Genomic DNA, 16,147 nt, shown 5'->3' with positions numbered 1-16,147 from the left:
GCCAAAACTCGTGGTGGCTTCAGACCCAAGCGAGGTTACCTCAGATGCGACTCAAGACCCCATAGGGAGTGATGACCGAGGATGTGCCTGATGAAGGAGAAAACTAAAGTATGTATGCAAAGTTTCAGGCTGCCAGGTTTTATGTTAGGTTTCATGGTTTTGGAGTTATGGAGGAGACACACTGACATAATTATATGTGTGTGTGTGTGTGTGTACACACACACACGCACACACGGAGTGTTCCGAGCACTCCCCCAATCTCTATTGAACATAGTCCTACACCAAAGCTTCACCTCCAACTCTGAGGCCTTGTTCCAGCGACTTTGTCAAACAGACAAAGATTACATGGTCAACATCAGTTAACCATCAAACGGAGCCACCTATCGGGATTTCGGTCTTATTTGCCCTCATCAAGACGGCATACCGATAAAATATCTAACCAATGATGACCACATTCGTCGTTTATACATCAGACGCACCTCTTGACTGTTATGGTGAGCATCGCCATGGATTATGTCTGTACATCATTGCCACAGAGACATAATCCTTTGGTACTTTATGTGGTACTTTAGCTATGTATTCTGGCATCTTATCAGGTCTTTCTAGTTCAGAAAATGCTCGAGAATAAGTTTTGGCTTTTAAATGCTTTTGACTTCACTCTCTTGTTATCTATGAGCGTATCATTGTGTCCACATTTGAATGGGTGGCCATGTTTTTTTCCCCGTATCATCCCTCTATATCGAGTACTCCCGTATTCCATGATATATATGTCCACACACACACACACACACACACACACACACACACACACACACACACACACACACACACACACACACACACACACACACACACACACACACACACACACACACACACACACACACACACACACACACTGTGACGGTTATGGACATGGACCCCTAAAGTACCCAGGGACACACAGGTTCCCAGTGCAAGTTATATCATTAATTTAGATTCTTAGATTAGAGAGATAAAGGGCAAATGCATTGTGTGGGCTTAGCTCGGACTTTCCCCTCTTCATCGGGCTTTCTATCCAGTAACCATTCAGTATTCTGTGTCCTGCCGTGCATCATCTTCACCTTTCCTGCTACTATTACCAGCAACGCTTCACACCTCCACCTCCCAACTTCTGAAACCCGCTTGAGAAACTTCCCTCCCTTCACTTAAAACCACCTGTTCGTCCCTTCATCTCACATCCTTCATCATTTCATCTCTCAACCTCCACTTCACACCCTCCCTTCAGAATCCTTCACCTCTAATCATCCCATAATCATCCTGTAAATCCCACATGAGTAAACCTTTCAGGAGGTACAATAAACTGGCAAAAGTGGAGAGATTATTTTATTTTTCACATTTATGGAAACCCTTCATTCCAAAAAAACACAGTACATGAACATTGCAAAACCCAGCACATGACAGCATGCACATGTAAGGGTCGATCCTTCCAGAAAGGATAGCGTAGTCACAGCATCAGGAGTGGATCATTCTGGAAGGTGTTCGAAGAATCGACGAGCCATCATCGATGAGGAAGCGACACGAGCAAGCAGGAGGGACCTCGAGGCACGCCTGCACATGCTCCGATAAAGAAGAGGGGCTCGAGTGAACGTGCCGAACTGCCAGCGAGAAACATGGAGAGTCACAGGAGCAGAACCACCGAGAGAACAATGTGAAGCACAGCCACCAGAGAGGAGCCACCGTGCCGAAGTGGGGCTCTGCCCGAGTGAGATGCTGGTTGCTTTTTCAAGACTTTGTCTGAGCGAGAGGTTAATTGCCTGCTCGTGCCTCTGTCTGAACGAGGTGCTTATTCCCTCCATGAGCCGCTAATTGCCTGCACGAGTCTCTGTCCTGTATGAGCCAATAACCTGGTGGTTCCAACCACTTCACACACCCACCGACATTTCTCCCCTTTCCTCAGTACTTCCGAACCCTTCCCCCTCCTTCACATTTGGACCAACTTCAGCCTGCATTCTGTTTCGGGCAAGAAAGGGGTTGAACCAACACACCAACAATGCATTCTGTTCGCAAGCTGTAACGCGTGTTTGCAGGATTAGGTGTAAGTGGTCTCCCTATTGGAGATATTTGCAAGTGCAGTACCGATGACATAGTGTGTGTACCGATTACATGAACAATGGACACTTTGGTAACAAGTGATGGAATGCGTGAAGCCATTTTATAAATACCTTGCAAGTAACCTGTTTGCTTCTGTGATCGTTCAAGCAGGTTTTAATAATATATTTTATTACTTTGTTAAAAGCTGTTGGCTGGTGTGTTGTTTTCTTTTTATTTTTTTTTAATATTTTTTTATTGGATCTCCTTGCATATTTGGTGTCCTGCCATGAATGATGTGCCTGTTGTGTAATGTTTCCAGATCGAAGATGTGGGGAAGAAAGCAACAGACTGGAGGACAATCAACAATGCAACTCTGCTGCAGCTGCCCCCCAACAGGTGACTGCCTTTATTACTTATAGTAGGGGTGCCAAGGTGCAGAAATGTGCTTAAGAGATTGAGGAAGTCATGAAAGAACATGCTTTTGTCCTATATGTTTTTTGGTAGATTGGACCTTGGCGCACATGACTGGGGTGGCCTGCTCGGGCAAACTCTCTTGCGAAAGTGCTTATCTGGCTCGATTTATCATGTGTCACCATGACGAAATTCGGCCCAAAAATTAGGGGTAGGGGAAAATGGAATTCATTATTTGAACATGTTCCTATTGTTGTTCACCAACATTTTAGGTATCAGAAGAAAGGGTTTGGGCTGGGCTACAATTTGGTAGGAGAAACATTTTGATGGGGTCACTGAGTGCAGGTTGAGGGGTAAAAAGGTCACACTCGGAAGGGTCAGGTAAAAATCTGAGGGCCGTGGGTATAAATGGAACTGCTGTACCCAAACCAATAAATATAAATGAATGACACAAACACAAATTTCAGAGTACTATATAACAAAGTTTTTGAAAATGAAGCCATGTTGGGCGGATACAGAGAATTTGAGAATTAACCCCTTTATGTCTATGAGCAGAATCGCAAAAATGGCAAAAGTCAGCTTTTTCTCATAAAAGTTATTATTCGCGAATTACTTGACCAAAACATGACTAGACATTGTCAGAAGGTATCAATTGATCAATTTCTACCTATTTTACCATTTACTTTGGCTAAAGGTAAGTTTTATGCCTACAATATCATTTTAACCCAAGTGAGAATTTGCTGTCCCAATGAGACACCATACTTTTTAAAACAAAGAGCTCTTCATTAATTGGAGGTGTGAAATTGATCTCCTCATGACCTTCAGCCATGCAACAGAAAAATTGATTTTAATCCATCATATCCAATAACATCATCAAAATGATATTGAACTGATGATACATAATAATAGAGGAAGTTTAAGGTAATTTGTTTAACAATACAAACACCATGAATCTTGAGTTAGATGATCAGAATCTTGAGTTGGATGCACAGATTAGGGATGTTGTGCCTTCAAGCGTGTCATCTCTGACTTTGAACTTGAAGCCAAGATAACCAAACACCCAAGGGCCTTGTAAACTCTGATCATGTAGGCCGAAGGCATGTGAGGAGATTATGCAGCTGGCCTAGAAATGTAAAGTAGAAATTGAAGTCATGTAATCATAGATTTGCTGTGCTAATTGTAGACTACATCTGGGCTTCATGAATCGTGTGTTTTTTCATGAAATCTACGGAAGCTCATTAGGACAGAGGCATTCAGTTCATTGTTTATCTGAAAAAAATGTCTACTCTTGCCATGTCTGATGTTAATTGTAACATCATTGTTATGTTACTCGTAGTAGGCCTATATATGTTATCATGCTCTGTAAATAAATGGGTATAATGGAATAAAATTTTGAATTGTTGACCTCCCCTCCCCTCCCCCCCTGTAAAAGTTGAGCCTGTTAGACTGAAGACGTTCGTTAAAAAGGCGAAAAAGAAATCAACACTTCAGCAAACGAAACAACTTTACATTGAAGAGAGTTCTGTCGTCCACAACCTCTGCTTTGCTGAAAGCCTAGGACATAAAGAGAAAGTTGACGCCTTTTCACATGAGTGGGCAGAATATCCCAGTTCTCTTTTCACACTAGACGAGCTACATCCATCGGGTTTCTCAATGAGAAAGGGCAACAAGTCTGATTATGCCACAATGCTTAAGGCCACGATTGGATCTCGATGGAAGGAACTTGAGCAACTGCCAAATGTAGAGTCAGGGACAGGCTATTTCATTGACCTTATGGCCTTCGTTCAGCGCTATCAGGAACTTGAGAGCACTACATTCGAAGAGCTATCAGCAAAGTACCTTGAAAAGATCTTGCGTCTTAGACCAAAGGATTGTCAGATTGTCCATGTTGTTGGTGATCGCTATAATGTCATCCCTCAGAAAAGCTTGAATATTGAGGAGAGAATGCGAAGAAGCAAAATGGCAAAAAAGACAAAAACCTTCATCCCTCATGACAACCTACAGCTCCCATCATGGAAGGGTTTTGTCTCAAACCATGAAAACAAGGAACATCTCCAACAGTACCTTTCAACGACATGGATGACAAATCACCAGGGAATACCAGTGGGATGCACCTTGATACTGGGGGGCATGACTCAGGGACCAGCCACGATGTTGACAAATCATGGGACGTCGGAACTTGATTGCTTGGGATGTGATGAACACGAGGAGGCTGATACACGAATCTTTGCTCACATTGCATACTCAGCAAAGGAACAAGGATGCAAGAGGGTAGTCATCCAAGCCACAGACACAGATATCTTGATGATAGGCATCTACCGTGTTTCGAGGGTGCAAGGCTTAGAGGAACTCTGGATGCAGAAGCAGAACATCTTCATTCCATGCCATGTTATTTCCAGATTTCTGACAAGCAATTATACAAATACCACAAGTTCGTCTTTACTCTCGGCATATGCAATCACCGGCTGTGACAGTCAGCTACATTTTCCATTGTGGAAAAAAACGTGCATTGAAAGTGGCATTGGACTGTGGAAAGATCCTTGAGCCAGTTGCACAGTATGGAATTCCTGATGAGCATGAGCGTATTGAAATATCAGAGTCCGCACAGAAATACATCTACGCACTATATGGGAAAAAGGACTTCTCTGGATCTATGGATGAGCTACGATGTCATCTGTTTCAAACAAAGAAATCTGACCTCCGATCATTGCCACCGACGCATTTCAATTTCACATCATGAGGGCTCTGTACCAAATGTTACTTTGGAAACGTGCCACGCTGGCAAATCCGTTGCTGCCGGATCCTACAGACTTTGGTAGGAATACCAAGAAAGGATACCTGCTGGCTACTCTAATGACAAAGCCATCCAAACCAAGCCTTCTCTCAACAAGATGCAAATTCCGCAAAGACAAATGCAGATCGCATTGCCCTTGCCGAAAGGCCAAAGTGTCGTGCACCATGGCTTGTAACTGCTGTGGGGATCCACTGATGTGCACGCTTATGGAAGAGAAGAATGAAGATATTCTAGGAACATGAACATATTGCTCCAGATCCATGATTCATCATCAGTCATCATCATCATCATCGACATCAGCTGATCAGTCAACCTAATTAATACATTGTACATGTACTCTCATCAGTATGTTTACTGATTTTAGCCAAAAGTGATCGAATTAGTGTTACTATAAATGGTATCCCATTCTTTCAATAATCGTCTTTGAGTACTGGTTGGTAAAGGTGTACAATGGTGTATACCGATATTGAAAATAATACTGAAAATGTGTTGAATTATACTGATAATGTGAACGAGTGTACCTGACTGGCATTTGTAGGGTGGACAGCTCGGACGTTGTAGCTAAAATAGCTGGTTCACAAGCTGGTTCATAAGTCTATTAAACCCCATGTCTAAACAGCTTTCAGTGTTATGCACTGCCAAGGGCTTGGGTTGAATTTTTTTCATTACTCTAAAGCAAGGAGGTAGAAACTAGTAAACGTACCCAAAGGGTTAATATGAAACATCCAGAAGGGGTTAATATATGCAACTAAAGGGGTAAATAGGTTGAAATTGGTCTGACACTTCTACCTTCTGACAATGTCTCGTCATGTTTGGTCAAGTAATTAGCGAATAATAACTTTTTTGAGAAAAAGCCGACTTTTGCCATTTTTGCGATTCTGCTCATAGACATAAAGGGGTTAATTCTCAAATTCTCTGTATCCACCTTGCATGGCTTCATTTTCAAAAACTTTGTTATATAGTACTCTGAAATTTATGTTTGTGTCATTCATTTATATTTATTGGTTTGGGTACAGCAGTTCCATTTATACCCACGGCCCTCAGATTTTCACCTGACCCTTCCGAGCGTGACCTTTTGACCCCTCAACCTGCACTCAGTGACCCCATCAAAATGTTTCTACGACCAAATTGTAGCCCAGCCCAAACCCTTTCTTCTGATACCTAAAATGTTGGTAAACAACAATAGGAACATGTTCAAATAACAAATTCCATTTCCCCTTCCCCTAATTTTTGGGCCGAATTTCGTCATGGTGACGCATGATAAATCGAGCCAGATGAGCACTTTTGCAAGAGAGTTGGCTGAGCAGGCCACCCCAGTCATGTGCGCCAAGGTCCAATCTACGAAAAAAACATCTTGGACAAAAGTGTTCTTTCATGACTACCCCTCTCCAAGTTTCTGGGCTCTGGCACCCCGACTATTAATCTTTACCTCCGCCACCGAAGGTGAAGGAGGTTATGTTTTCACCCTTCTCTGTCTGTTTGTCTGTTTGTCTGTTTGTGTTTGTGTGCAGGATATCTCAAAAAGTTGTGGACAGGTGTGGTTTGTGAGAAGGATGAACTGATGAGATTTTGATGAAGATCCGGATCCGAATTTGACGACGAGAATTTTTTTAAGTGACTCTTCACCATTGAGAGATCGGGCTAAACCAATATTTAGCACGAAATCTGAAAAACTTGTGGACAGATTTGGACAAAACTTGGTGGACAGGTTGGGCGTGTGACCATGACGAATTGATTCGATTTTGGTGAAGATCTAAGTCCGGAACTGGATACGAGAATTATTTATTTTTTAAAGTGATTCTTCACCTTTGAGAGATCAAGCCAAAAACGATTTCGTACCGTATAGCATGATATTTCCAAAATGTATTGGACCCGATATGTTCTCGTGGATACATCATGTGTTCATGTTAACATACATATATGCTGAGGCATGCAATGAACCAAACACACATACCTTACAAATATTTTCAAGCCTTTGTGTATTTGTTTGTACGTTATTCTTTCATGGCCAAAATGTAGATCCTCGAGGCCACAAATTTTGGGTGTTTGTGCTGCATTTCAGAATCTGGGCAAGGTGTTAAGTTGCCACACATTGGCTTTCTCGTCCATTTTGAGACCAACAAAAGCCGCCATATAGTGTATATTGGATTGTGAAGTCAGGCAGTGCTGCAGCCGGTCTGCAGGCAAAAGGTAACCACCATGAGGCCAATAACTCCATAGCTTTTCACTGGCCAACACATTCCAAAACCACCGGAAAAGCTTACCTAGCCAGGTAGCGCCGGATATATATACTCCTCCTATGCTCTTCTGGAAGCTGCACAAAGCAACTGTGAAACACTACCCAAGGTAAGTTCTTTGCTGTTAAAAACCATTCCCAGAGTTTTCCTCCACAGCTGTAAAGACATTCACAAATGCAACACACATGAGAATCCCAATGCTACACACCACCACAGCTGCTGGACCGGTTTCATCGCTTGTTAGTGAATCATCAGCGACAGCACAGGCAGAAATGCATATCAACAAGGCTCCCAAGCATGTACCCGATGTAAATGTCAAAAACAGTCAACATACAAATTAAAAATGAAGACCCACCTACATCTCTCACCTGTTAATTAGCTCTCACCTAATCAATTAAACCCAGGTGACTAGGATTATAAAAATAAATCGACTCCTCCCATGCTCTTCCAGCCGAAGACGCTGCAGAAAGCAACCATGAAAAGTGAGGCAGAAATGCATACCAACACTGTACACCGAGGAGCAATGTTTTCTGGGATTCTCCCAAGATTAGAAAATTATACAGAAATTATGAGCAGAGCGATAGATGTAAACCAATGGCTGGAAGAATGGTGTAGGGAGGAAGTTTTGCATTGAAGAAGCAGTGAGAATCATTTTGGGAACAAAGGGAGTGTTTTCGGAATGATGGCCGTATGTTAAATAGAAAGGGGGCTGAAAGGTTTGCAGTGGGAATTGAGGAAGAAATTCAGGCTCTTTTCGGTCAGCGGAGGGTGGGGAAGGTATTAAGGAAGGAACTGATAATGTAATTGTGATGTGTAAGGCAAGGTTAAAAAAAAAAGAATTCCAGGAAGGGAAAAGTTAAATATATTCCATACCAATGCCAGAAGTTTAAATAATAAGATGGAAGAGCTTGAAGCCATCGTAGATAGCGAGGAGTACGAGAGAGTTGCAGTGAGTGAGACATGGTTTGAGGAGGAGAGTAACTGGAGCACAGGATTAGAAGGCCACAAGGTGTATCGGTGTGATAGGAAGGAGAGAATAGGAGGAAGAGTAGCAATGTTGGTAAAGGACAGCATTGCATAAAAATAAAGTGGTGACATTAAGGAGGGAATTAATGTTGAGGATTCTGTATGGGTAGAGATTAAAGATTGTGAAAACAGTAAGATACTGGAAGGATGCTTTTATAGGGCTCTGGGTGTGAAGGAAGAGGAGGAAGGAGAGGAGTTCATGAAGAATCCAAAAGGGCATGTGGTGAGGGAAGAGTATTGGTAATGGGGGATTTTAACTTGCCAGGGAAAGATTTGGTCCAGGAACAGGGAAAGGGCAGAGTAGATGAGGATTTCCTATATTTCGTGCAGGATTGCTTTTCAACCCAGTTTGTAGTAAGCCCACCATTATTTAATGTTACTCCATTATTTAAGAAAGGATCCAGAGAAGAATTGGGAAACTCTAGACCTGTTAGCTTGACTTCAGTTGTGGGGAAGGTGTTGGAGATATTAATTGAGGAACCATTTAAATAAATACAAACTAATTAAAGGTAGTCAGCATGGGTTTACCAAAGATAGTTCCTGTTTAACAAATCTTTTGGAGTTCAATGAAGCAGTGTCTGATTGGGTGGATGAGGAAAAGGCAGTGGACATAGTATATCTAGACTTTAAGAAGGTATTTGATAAGGTACCACATCGGAGGTTGTTAGCTAAAGTGAGGGCTTGTGTAGTGGCTGGTCAGGTAGATAATTGGATTACAATCTGGCTGAGTCAGGTCAGGTCAGGTATGGGAGCATGCGCCAGAGCAGCACGTCGCTGCGTCTACTTTCCGCCGGTACTCCAGGGGCTTCCGTCTGGCCATCCCCCAAGCAGATGCCTGGCCCATCCCCATCTCTTTGAGATGCCGATCGACCTGCTGCAACCACGAGGCATGTGGTCGGCCCATTGGCCTCCTCCACTCACGAGGCTCCCTCTCTGAGAGAAACTGGTGAGCAGGATCAGCATCAGGAAAACGAGCCACATGTCCATACAGCCACAGCGGATGCTCACGGACTATGCAGGTAACAAATCTCATTTGAGTCTCTCTCAGCAACCGCTCGTTGGACACAAACTCTGACCAGCGATAGCCAAGTATTCTCCGAAGAGACCTGGAACCAAAGGAATAGGTCTCCGTCTCAGATCCATGGTCAGAGTCCAAGTCTCACACCCATGGAGCAAGAGTGAGAGCACCAAGGACCTGAAGACTCGGACTTTTGTCCTCCCGCACAGGGACCGGCAGCGCCACACCCCATCGTCCAGTGAATCCATGACTCCCCAGGCCCGACCCAGACATCTGTTGACCTCTGACTCACAGCCAGCAGAGATATGAATATCACTGCCAAGGTAAGTGAATCTCTCCGTGACCTCAACATCCTCACTACAAACAGGTACAGACAGGATAGCAGCATCCAAGATGTCATTAAAAGTCTGGATCTTAGTTCTGACCCAGGAAACCCATAATCCCACCGGCTCTGACTCCTCATTCAGCACTTCTATGGCCTCCAAAAGGATATCCAGAGTCTCCGCAAAGATGACTGCATCACCTGCGAAATCAAGGTCAGAGATCTTGACATTCCCAAATGATGCACTGCAGCTTGATCTCTCTGACATCCTCCCTAGAATCCAGTCCATACAAGTGCTGAAAAGTGTGGGGGCCAGTACACACCCCTGACGAACTCCAGTAACAACTGGAAATAAGTCAGAGATGGTACCACCGCATCTCACAGCACTCTCAGTACCAGAGTAGCGTTCAGACATCAGATCGATCAGTTTTGGTGGCACCCCACGAAGACCAAGAATCCTCCAGAGGGCATCCCGATTCACTGAATCGAATGCTTTACAGAGATCAACATAGGTTGCAAGCAGCCCCTGCCGAAACTCTCGTCTGTGTTCGGTGAGGACACGAAGAGCAAGGATACGTTCAATTGTTGTGCTCTTTGGTGTAAAGCCTGACTGCTCTGGACACTGGTGCTCAAGCAGATGGTGGCGCACCCTATCAATAATTATCCGAGCAAAGTCCTTGCCCGGCACTGAGAGCAGCGTCACCCCTCGGTAGTTGTTGCAGTCTTGGCGATCACCCTTCCCTTTCCAGATAGGGACAACAAGCTCCTCTTCCAGTCAGTTGGGATGATGCCTGTGTTCCAGGCAGAGCACAGAACTGCATGCAATGACACGAGTAAAGCATTTCCACCAGCTTTGAGAAGTTCAGCATGGATGTCATGCTGGATTTCAAACGGTTCACCGCAGCCTTTGTTTCCACAAACGAAGATGGACCACAGTTGATTGGAGGTTTAGCAATAAGGGTTGTGACACCCCTGATGTCCAACTCGACAGCTGGTGGATCAGCCTGGAACAACCACTCACCACCCTCCGCTATAACTGCAGTACACCGAGGGATGGGCTTGGACCAACGCAATGCACGAATTCCCCTGTAAGCAGGACGAGAATCACGACCACAGGTGATGCTCTACCCCCTCACAGATTCCTCGCACATAGGCCTCCTTGTCCACCCTTGGTGCACGTACAGTTTTACGCCTTAGCTCCCTGAACAGCTCAGCATTGGAATACCAAGTCCAGCGATGAGCTTGTGGGCGCTGAAACCATGAACTGGCCACCCTAAGTCCATGACTTCTTGCAAAGTCAAGGAACTTGGTGCTATTCTGGTTCACAATTCCTGACCCATGGGGACCAACACACGTCTCATAACGATCCCTCTCAGTTCCAGTCGATGCATTGAAATCCCCCAAGACAAGAAGTGTATCTCGCCTGGGGCAATGATCAACCACAGACTCGAGCGTGGCGGGGAATGTGTCCTTCACGGTGAGGTCACTCGCCTCAGTCGGATCATATACAGAGACCAGGGAAATGACACCCAAGGAGTGACGAATCCTTTGTCTCGTAATCTGCTCGTTGACCGGTGTTACCTCAATTATCATTTGAGTCAGTTTATTGGACACAGCTACAGCAACTCCTTCGGCATGGTAACCATCAGAGCGATTAGACCAATAGTAGGTGTAACCACCCACCATTATCTCGCTGCAATCTGGTCTCTGAACTTCAGAGAGTGCTGCAATTCTGATCTCCAAACGCTTGAGCTCAGATGATAACAGAGACAGGTGATCATCCCTCTCTTAGGGATAGGACATTCCAGGCACCCACCCGAAGGGACAACCTCAGGTTAACCCAAGGAGATCGCCATCTGGTGGATGACACCTCAGCACCACTCTGACACACTCTCCCGCAATCTGACCCGGGAACGTTACCCCATGGTTTCCCTCCTATCATCAAAGATTGGGGGTCCCGAAGGCTTTGCCCCAATCCCGTCATCCGGCGAACTGTCCTGTGAAGGGAAGCTGCACGTGAGGTACTTCCACGGAGTGGGTTTTCAGATTTTTTTTAATGCTTTTGGAATGTTTTGCGGAATGAAAAGTTTTACGGTGGCAGGAGTGCAAATCCTGCCACCAACCTTCTAATAAGAAGTAACCCAACTGTTGGAGGGCGTCCGCAGACACAGTTGGGCACGAGATATGGATGGCCGTTGGCTCACAAGGAGCTCCTCCTCTCTTTGACAGGTTTTGTTTTTAATCCTGCTGTGTGTCCATGTCCAGTTTGAGCATTGATGGGTGATTGTGTACAGAGTGTTGTTGGTGTGGGTCTCATCAAGGGGTGTTGTGTGGTTGATGTGTGTTTTTTAACCAAGCCCATGCCCCCTCCCCTGGAAAAGAAAATATATATATATATATATATATATAATATATATATATATATATATCTATATATATATATATATATATATAATATATATATATATATATATCTATATATATATTATATATATAGATATATATATATCGCAGGCATGACGGGCTGAATGGCATGTGCGCGCGTGCGTGCGCTTGTATTCTGGCTGTTGAAATGGTTTGATCAGCAGTATTTGCATTTCACATGTTGCATGGTCACGAAATACTTTCGATAGAAGGAAAACGCCTGGTCTATCTTTCCTGAAGTGTTATATCCCACAATTCCATGCGGTAAATATGTTGTCACATAACTGTGTTTGGGGCCCATCGGTGAGTTGTTTGATCATGGATTTGTTCTCCCGTTGGAGTCTAATCCAACGAAAACTGCCGTCCTGGTGCCACAGCACCTGCAGGGAAGGCAGCATTCCTGAGCACACCCTCCTCTCGAAAGGGAAATCAAACGAGTTGTCTTGCTTTCATTGAGATTGTGGATGTTTTTGTTCCTATAATTCTCATGAAATGAGGAGGCCATGACATGCTGGCTCCCTGGCTGTTTCCTTTGCCTCAAGGTTAACATTGATGCGCAGTTCGATTTTTAAAAGTGAAATCAGGTTGATTGCAATAATGAATGAGTTCAGTACGTTGAGGTTAAGTAAATTTATCCACCAAGTTGATTTGATTTGATGTGGATACAGGACAACCAGAATGCACAAATGGCCACTTCCTTTGTCCAAGTTTCGTTTTGTATCCTCTTGTTTTTTTTGTTTTTTTTCCATTCATTCTCTTGTAATGGGATGCAGGTAGGCTGGCCTTGCCCGGTCTGCACCCTCGTCAATCTGCCGTTGCGTCCAGGATGTGAGGCTTGTGGTGCTGCTCCTCCTGCAGGGTATAAAGTGCCTGTTGATTACCAGCCCAGTGAATCTGAAATGAGGCTGCAGGAACAAGAATCCGCAAACCTGCAATTGTGCAACAAGGTGAGAGTGTAGTTTATTTTGGTTGTTGCGTTTTTTTTGTTTTTTTTGGAGCTTTCACCTCGTTCACCAATTCACAAGGCGTGCTCAAGCCGGTACAAATAAAATATGAACATCAAAGATAAGATGCGATTCTTTCGCATTTTTCAAGTTGCCGGCATCTCAAAAGGCGTTTCATCTTGCGTTAATGGATTTTAGGAATTTCAGAGTTTTCCCAGTGCTTACACACATGGTTGGGGTGAAAGGAATTCCATAATACAGATTTATAACATTTAGCTTTATGTTTATTCCCACCAACAAGCATGCATCATTCAAATCTGCATTTTAATGTAACTTATAGCTGGCATCCAAAGATGGGCTCAGCTTTACCACTTACTGTGCCCCATAAAGAACTATGAGACTGCTATTTGTCTGATGGAGTGAAGTGTTGCATGTGGATAAAAGATGAGGGTAAGATTCTTTCACATGCCAGTGAAACATGGTCTCTGATAAGGAAGATGTTGCAAAAATTGATCACCGCGCAAAGAGCAATGGAAAGGTGCTATGTTGGCGTGACCACGCAGGACAAGAAAATGCATTAATAGATCAGGCATCAAAACAAAATAATCGAACATTCTGATCACAAAAACTGAAATGGAACTGGGCTGGACACGAAGCAAGAAGAATGGACAACCGGTGGACAACAAATTTCAAACGGATGACCAATAGAAGGCCCTGGAAGAAGCACAGGTAGACTGAGGTCAGGTGGAGAAATGAAATGTATCAGAGAACAATGGCCTCAAATTGCACTGAATCGAATAGAATGAAGCATGCAAAGGGATACATCTGTCCTGCAGTGGACTAAGACTGGTCAAGTCTATTGAAGTCCATTAAATATGGACTTTTTGGATTCGAGTATTGAAATGTGGCCTATCCTCCGAGTCGTACTTCAGTCTTTAAATGACCTGTGTGTTCAAACCACTTTTCTTGGCTTTGTGCTCGGGGGCAGGGTGCCTGCCTCGTGAGGATGGCTTGGCTATCTATGCTCCACATGAAAGAGGGGATTGGGTGGGGGGGGGGAGTTGTAGCTTAGCCTTGTAAGTGCACCATTGTAAATCCCAACCTTCCGTCATGTGATAAAATTTATCGAACTTAAAAAAACAAATTCTAAAACTGGAACAGCACTCGGTAGAGCACATATCTCCACCAGGCTGAACAGTTTCCATTTTGGATCCCACTGATTGGCCGGATCTGTATCCGGGCTTGAACCGAAATCGAATCGGCTTGTTCTTGTCATCCGACCAACTCGTCCACCACGTTTTGAGATATCATCCTTTATATCGTGTTTGACCCCGTCTCTCAATGGTGCACAATCACTGAAAAAGAAATTATCGTATCCTGATCCGGATCTTCACCAAACTCGAATGAATTCATCCTTGTCACGTTCCCAACCTGTCCTCCGAATTTCGCCGAAACTGTCCATAACTTTTTGAGATATCCTGCTCGCAGACGAACAGCGGTGGAAATGTAACCTCCGTCTACCTTCGATGGTAGAGGCAGTAAGTAATTCCATATAAGGTTGATTGCTCTTCAAATGCTGCTTCTCCATTTGAAGCTTAACTTTTTCGACATGTTTTTGACTTCAGGTGACCATAATGTTCTCTAATTGCTACCCTAAATTAACTATACTAATCTTTGTGGTGTAATTTGGACAGTGTGAAGCTAATTTTGGAATGCACACTGAACACAAGTGTAGAAAACCAATTGATTGTCTTTTTTTAGGTGATGGAGGAAGAACGTTGCAAGAATTACGAGTTAATCATGCAAGTGGAGAGATTAGACCTCGTGAGCAATCGGACACCATTTGACTGCCCTATTTGCATGCTCCGTCATGATGTTGGTGATGGTGTGACATTGCGAGAATGTCTGCACACTTTTTGCAGGTGTGAACTCTCAGCTTTGTTGAAGGCACGAAGACGTACCGAAACCGAACAGTTATCTAGTTACTCGTAGTTTCACAAATGTGCTAGAATTTCTGTTCGGGAGATAGTGTTGATATGAACTCCATAACGTGATATCTGTGGCAGAGAATTCGCTTTAATTGTTGAAGCTTAGCTGAAAGAATTCTTTTTTCCATTACAGAGCAGACTTGGACCCCAGACCGAATTGCATCACATGTTTACTGCAAGGAATTGTGGGATACAGCCAGGGTCAGTTTATTTCAATACGGTAGACGTTGCACTTGTTTTAAAGTAGAGATATATCAATGTTGCTATTTTGCTGTGTTCAGTGATTTCCGACATCCATCTTCTTCTCCTTCTCTTCCCTTTTTTAAGGGGCGAGGTCCATTTCGACCAATCTTCTTCCCTGCCTTGACCACAATACTCCGCCACTTCCCCCCCTGTCCTCAACCAATTCTCTTCACTCTCCAACCACTCCAACCTTATTGATATCCCTCCTCACACAATCTTCCCATCTCAGCTGTGGTCTACCTCCCTTCTTCTTCCCTTGCTCCTTCAACCTATCCAATGTCTTTGCTATTCTCTTCCCCAATCCCCATCAAGTGTCCAGCCCAGTTCAGCCGGCATTTTTACCAATCTCCTCATCTAGCTCATCTGCACACCAATCTTCTCCCTCAGGTCATCCATCCTCCTCTTATCCACCCTCTTAACTCCTACAATCCTCCTGACCCAGTTGTTGTTGCAGGCCTGAAGCCTCTTTTGTTGTCTCTCTGTCAGTCCCACCGTTTTGAGACCGTAAAGGAAGGCCGACATCCATATAGATGATCTAAGAAGATGGTTGTCAAAGAAAACTACAGAGAAATATGTGCGATTTGGCTGCTTAACTTCCTAAACTCACAGATGGGCGTGTTAAATGTCAATGCTGTAATGTTCCAAGTTCTGAGGAGAATAAAAATAG

At 44.0% G+C, this 16,147-nt stretch overlaps 1 protein-coding gene and 1 pseudogene across 5 annotated transcripts in view; both read left to right on the top strand.

Moving 5' to 3' along the window:
* SHARPIN (SHANK associated RH domain interactor) overlaps positions 1–16,147 on the top strand; it is an 89,696-nt gene that overhangs the window by 39,661 nt on the left and 33,888 nt on the right. For 3 of the 5 annotated variants that reach the window (XM_085847429.1, XM_085847427.1, XM_085847431.1), the window contains 4 exons: positions 2,393–2,469; positions 13,079–13,252; positions 15,011–15,171; positions 15,376–15,438. In XM_085847429.1, coding sequence (XP_085703555.1) covers positions 2,393–2,469; positions 13,079–13,252; positions 15,011–15,171; positions 15,376–15,438 — 475 coding nt within the window. The remainder of the gene's footprint in view (positions 1–2,392; positions 2,470–13,078; positions 13,253–15,010; positions 15,172–15,375; positions 15,439–16,147) is intronic. The other 2 variants (XM_085847430.1, XM_085847428.1) reach the window with 1 other exon arrangement.
* Positions 2,889–6,140, top strand: LOC147017670 (uncharacterized; annotated as a pseudogene).

The sequence above is a fragment of the Eptatretus burgeri genome, chromosome 11 (assembly GCF_056783735.1).
Source record: "Eptatretus burgeri isolate ZD-2024b chromosome 11, Ebu_testis_v1, whole genome shotgun sequence".
In the NCBI taxonomy this organism is placed as follows: Eukaryota; Metazoa; Chordata; class Myxini; order Myxiniformes; family Myxinidae; genus Eptatretus; species Eptatretus burgeri.
Note: the sequence above shows the minus strand (reverse complement) of the source record. Positions and strands in the feature narration are given on the sequence as shown.